This window comes from Heteronotia binoei, chromosome 3, assembly GCF_032191835.1.
Source record: "Heteronotia binoei isolate CCM8104 ecotype False Entrance Well chromosome 3, APGP_CSIRO_Hbin_v1, whole genome shotgun sequence".
Taxonomy (NCBI): domain Eukaryota; kingdom Metazoa; phylum Chordata; class Lepidosauria; order Squamata; family Gekkonidae; genus Heteronotia; species Heteronotia binoei.
This window is the reverse complement of record NC_083225.1, coordinates 39567085-39573084: the sequence shown is the minus strand read 5'-3', so window position 1 is coordinate 39573084 and position 6000 is coordinate 39567085. Positions and strand designations below refer to the sequence as shown.

The 6000-nt window shown below is 44.9% G+C and overlaps 1 protein-coding gene across 1 annotated transcript in view; it reads right to left on the bottom strand.

Annotated features, from left to right (window-relative positions):
• Positions 1 to 931: 931 nt before the first annotated feature.
• The window catches only part of EDNRB (endothelin receptor type B), a 30339-nt gene continuing 25270 nt past the window's right edge, over positions 932 to 6000 (bottom strand). The window contains exon 7 of the mRNA XM_060233635.1: positions 932 to 1561. Coding sequence (XP_060089618.1) covers positions 1430 to 1561 — 132 coding nt within the window. The 3' untranslated portion in view covers positions 932 to 1429. The remainder of the gene's footprint in view (positions 1562 to 6000) is intronic.

Here is a 6000-nt window from a genome sequence, read left to right as displayed (position 1 = left end):
TTGCATACAGATAACTGTAACTGTCCGCCAGATTTCTTCGTATAGGTAACTTCTCTGCCATAGCACTGCCAAGGATGTTTTTGCTTTGTTACACCCCAACCCCCCTTCTGCAGCTGTTCTTTCTGAAGCTTCCTCATTATGTGCAGTTGTCCACCTTTCGGGTTTTCTCCAGCTCCACTGCATGTTTTCCCGAAGCTGTGCTTGTGCAATCTTTTCTGAAAGATTGTTACACCTTACCTGAATCTTTCTTGAAAGACTGTACCCAAAGTGGGGTTGCAGGGTTGCCCCTGCCACTAGGCAAACTAGGCAATTGCCTAGGACGCTGGCCTTCAGGGAGCACTGAATTGGGTGCCCCCATGTGACCCAGTGACGTTATCAGCGTGAGGGGGGGAAGGCGCCAGAGGTTAGCCTTGCCTACAGTGCCTATAGGGCTGGCCATGGGTTGGGGAAAGTGTAGATCTCTGTACCTCCCCCCCCCATGACATCTGGCACCATCCTACCACCACTGTGCCTTTTGCTAGCTATTTTGTAACTGGTAGTAGATATGTTGCTATACTGCCTTAAAAAAAAAACACCTCAGTGGTAAGGGTGGACAGAAAAGGAAGGAATGAGGGGATACTGCAGGGAATCTCTGGTGTGGAAGCTCCATTGCAATGGTGAATGCCGAACGAGATCCTCTGACAAGCAATCGGTTTGACTTACAACCTTCCTTCTGAACCATGCAGCTGAGTTTTTATGAATGACTGAAATGCTGATGGGTCAAGAACCCTTCTGGCAATTAAAAAAACCCCCAAAACACATTTGCAGCATTTCTCCTGGTCCCTACTCCATTCCCTGTTAAATACCTATATTTCCTTACTTAATGGGAGCTAAGAACTAATTTGGTCTTTAGTCTGACAGTATCCTTTTAATTTTGCTCTCTGTTACATACTTTTTTTTTTTTAAATGTGTTTTTACTAAAGATGTGATGCAGAAATAAACTAAATACCGGATTATATTTTAGACGGATGTACTTGTCTCTGTATTTTTACAATAAAAAAAGAGGATACAGTGATTTATAGACAATGCTGGCTCTGTTCTGCCAACTATCATACTATGCTATATATGAAAAATCATTACGCAGCCTTCCAGGGCTGCTCCAATGAATACACAGTAATTTATGAGATTTGTGGACGAGCTGGAAGTGCTCATTTCTGAAGAATTTAAGTGCTTTAACAATGGTTTTTTTGTTTCTCTCAGTGATGCTCCAATAGTTTCAGACACCATGCACAGATTATGAGAGGTACAAACCCACTTGCTTTGAGGTGCAAATGTCAAACATAAGGGTTTTAGAAACCCAAGTGTTTTTATTCTTCACAGTTCTTGTCACCCCCGTCCAGAGGAAAGCGCTGGAAACAGCACTCAAGAGCAGAGGGTAATGCCACCTCGTTTAAGATGAGCTGTACTTGTTACTGGAGCGGAAATTGTCATATCCGTGATCATTAGCTCTGAACTTTAGGCAGGACTGTTTCTCTTCCAAGGACAGCATATCTTTGGACTGACACCAACAACACAGGCACAACTGTGGAAATAGAAGAGAATCCCCATTAGAAGGCTCTCAATCGGCGCAACACACCAAAAATGCAGAACTGCTCCTGTTTATTTCTGACACAGAATTCGGAGCCATTTTTCATTCAGTCCCACAGCAAAGGCTATTATCTGCCTGTCTATCCAAGAGCTACAAATGCATCTTCCCCCATGCGCTGATCAAAGAATTCACACAATGGGATCAGGGTACAGATTTCCACAAATCTGTGCGAAACATCCAGTTTGCATAAAAATATGAAAAGCTGAAAGTAATTGGGAGCGGGGACTATGAAACTCTCAAATCAGTGAAATATGTAGATGTTGGGAGGGGGGGGGGAAAGAACTTTGGTGGCATTTAGGGTTTTCACAGCAACCCAAAATGGTATGAAGATCATGATATTAGATTTATATCCTGCCCTATACTCTGAATCTCAGAGCAGTCACAATCTCCTTTACCTTCCTCCCCCACAACAGACACCCTGTGAGGTGGGTGGGGCTGAGAGGGCTCTCACAGCAGCTGCCATTTCAAGGACAACTCCCGCGATAGCTATGGCTGACCCAAGGCCATTCCAGTAGCTGCAAGTGGAGGAGTGCGGAATCAAACCCGGTTTTCCCAGATAAAAGTCTGCGCGCTTAACCACTATACCAAACTGGCTATGCAGAAACCAGGGCTGCAAACAGGAGGAAGTAAGATTGGAAGATACTAGGAGTGGGGAGAGAATGAGGGAGGAAGAGATTCTGTGGAGGCTGCAAAAGTGTGTGTGTGTGGGGGGGGGGGCGGGGGGAGAGCCAGCAAGAGTGTATTGGAAGGAAAAGAGCAAGAGGCCAGAGGGAAGAGAAAGACCTCCTGGTGGCAGCGCTGGTGTGTGTGTGTGTGGAGCCAAATCATAGGAGGGGCAGAGCAATTGGGGTGGAGTCGGGGCGGGGGAGGAGTGGGATTCCCCTTTGCTGTGAGTCCTCATGGGTCACGAGTCCCGACTCATGCTCTCTTGAGCCTTCTAATACAAAAGTGGCTGCCCATGATTACAGCCACACTAGCAGCAAAACTAAGCATTCCCAGAAGGTAGAATTTTCTTGGTCTGTAGGCAAATATGAATTTGTACATTAACCAAAAATCAAGCTACTCCAAGACTCAGAATTTAGAGAGCCGCTGTTAAAGGGGAGAAAAAGAGGATGAATTTCTAGACACCTTGTAGGACCCAGCTTGTCTCATAGAGGGGACTACTGAAGGGCCAAGCCAGGTACAGGGGTGGTTCACACTCCCTGACTCCTCTTTGGAGGAGATTGTTGTGTGGGTTCCAGATTGGTACAGGAATCCCTTGTGCTAGTCAGCAAGCCAAAACATTCTGCCTGGTTGACTTGTGCTCAGGGGTCACATGGACAGCCTCTGAGCTTCACAAGCCCACTGCTTGCCTTAGTGTCTTACCCCCTGGACCCAGGGATGCCTCCAGAACAACTGTGTTTGAATGATCTGTAATGGAATATCATTCAAGGAAGGTGCATGATCCACAGCAGTAGTTACTGTTTGCTTGTTACATAACAGTCTTTAACAGACTTTGAATGATTGTATTAGATTAGATATAGCAATGTCTCTATTTATGTTTCCATTGGTTTTCTGTTTGACTTTTAAATGTAATACTGTTGGAATAAAAATTTAATTTAAAAAAAGTTACTGTTTGCTATCAACTGGCTGGATTTTTTTTCGTTTAAAGCTCATGCCTTATGATAAATTTACATAACTTTTGAGGGATCAGAAGCATTTTCGATTGTTGTTCTGTCCCTCTACTATAATTGAAGTTCCTTCCTTCCTACCTGCCTGCAGCACTGTGTGCCTATTTACACAGACACTACCACTTTAATCTTCTACATCCTTCTAACATAGCCTGGCTACTTCATGACCTTAGGACCTGCATACATCTCAAGATCCACTGACACCGCAACTCTTTTATTTTATGACTCTTTATCAAAGACACGGGGATTCAGGAAAATGAAGCTGTGTAGATTCAGCATTTATTAAGAACAAGAAAAAAATAGAGAAGGGGGAAAAGCTATCAGACATATAAGATTAATGGGACTGCATGGGACAGAATCTTTCTGCACTATGATTGTGGCTGAGAAGCGTCAGCAGCACAGCGCATGCGTCAAGGAGGGGGGGGGAAGACTGTTATGCACACAGCAGGATGCAGCTGGGCTGGGGAGTGAGTTGCTCCTTCCTTCTTCCGGTGCCGCTTGCCTTGTCTCTTTCCACGCGCACATGGGTGCCAACACACATGCACGCCTGAGGGAGGAAGTGAGGTGTGTGTGAGAGAGCTGGACAGGAGCCAAGTGGAAGAGTCAGGAGCGGGAGAAGTTCAATTGGAGGAAAGACAGGCGTGGCCTAACACTTCCTTGCATGCCCGAAGCCTCTCTGGGGGGTTATGTTCGCTCAGGACAGGGCAAAGACAAGTGAGCGGTTTCCCTATCAACACATGCACAGATGGAGAGGCTGCTCCGTCCCCTTCTGGCCTCCTTTCAGATCAGAGCAGGGGAGCTGCAGTTGCCATATCGGGAGGCGAGAAAGAAGATATGAGAGCACACGCGATGTGCACCATAAGTAGCTACTCCCCTCTGCTCCTTGCGTTGCTTAGCTCAGTCCAGACGAATAATCCTATATGCCTTTCCATAGTCCGTTAGCTTGCCTAGTTTTTCCCCAGCCAATCCATTTGCCCATCTGTGGCAGTCAAAAGGCTCTTTTTCACTCTCTCCCCAATAAGATTCTGGAACACCACAGATTTATCTTTGGACCCAACATAAAAACAACAGGAGTTCTTGCTTGGGAGCCTTTGGCTCTAACGAAGCAGGATAAATAGCCCACAAGAAAACAGGTCTGAAAAAGAACCCTGCGTCCAACCCAGATGCAAAGGGCTCTTGTAATCAATGGAGAAGGATAACTACACAAGGGGAATTTCAAAGACTGGGGGGACCAAGGGACCCAAACTGGGTGGCAGGAACCCAAAGGGACTGGACACATTTTAAGTAGAAAAGCTCAGTCAAGTCATTTCTTGCAGTTCACCAGTGAATTGTGACACATCACAAGAGTTAAGCTACCTCTAGCAAAATTCCTTTCCTTTGCTATGTTATGTGAAATTCTGTGATCTGTTTAATTGATTTCTCCTTTTTTATTCTGCAGTTCTGCTGGGAAAAGTTTTTATACAGATGCTCTGTAAGACTGTGTTCATCTTCTCCGTGTGTATTTGTGTGTGTGTTATTGATCACAATGTACATACATTGCTACATATATGCTCTCTGACATCTAGGGGGAGAGGAAGTGTAGCATTTGCCTCGAGTCTGCAATGCTGCCTGTTGTCTTGGGAATGCAACCACACTTGTGTCAGTGCCTAGCAAGCAGAACCAAAGAACAGAATAGCTCAAGCAAAACTGGAGCTATTGCTTTTATAGAATCAAAGCTTTCTCCAAGCCAGCAAATTGATTGGTGCAAAGACAGACCTATTGGTGGTATCCTCTTCAGTGGCAATATCAGTAATTCTGCTGATTGGAAAATATCCTGATCAGTTACATTATCTGCCTCATTTCATGTCTCACTCCACCTCCCCGACTTCCATGAGAACCCCTAAAGCAGTCAAGCCAACACCAGAAGAACAGCAAGATCCAAATGTTATCAAAAGTTGTTCCATTTTAAAATCTAGTTATTTGATTAACTAACATCAAGACATGCATTCCCCATTATTTGGATAATGAGATACAGCATTAGAAAAACTCTACTGTGTGGTCTGGGTGAACCATAAACTGCAGGGTAATGAGAATGAATGCTACTAATTTTATGTCTTCATTTTTCTTTTCTCTGCTATAATTAAAAACTGCTTGTAACTGATTTCCTGCTAGTGGTTTATTTCAAAGAACCCCTGAAAATCCATTTTTGTGAGGAAAGGAAAAAGGAAAGGTCCCCTGTGCAAGCACCAGTCGTTTCTGACTCTGGGATGATATTGCTTTCACAATGTTTTCACGGCAGACTTTTTACGGGGTAGTTTGCCATTGTCTCCCCCCCCCCCGCCCCAGCAAGCTGGGTACTCATTTTACCGACCTCGGAAGGATGGAAGGCTGAGTCAACCTCGAGCCAGCTACCTGAAAACCTAGCTACCGCCGGGGATTGAACTCAGGTTGTGAGCAGAGCTTAGGACTGCAGTACTGCAGCTTTAACACTCTGCACCATGGGGCTCCATTTTAAATTTTTGTGAGGGTGTTGATTAATTCTTGCTAAGATATCCCTAGCTCCTTTGCAGAACTACAGCTTCCAAGGTCCTGAGACAGGGAATCACAATGAAGAAACAAGCCTGAAACTGGCTTACATTTCTAGTACGGGCAGTCAACAGGGAGGGAATTGTGAAGGTTGTTGTTTTGTGACATGGAGGAAATTGTGAACGTTGTTGCTTTTGA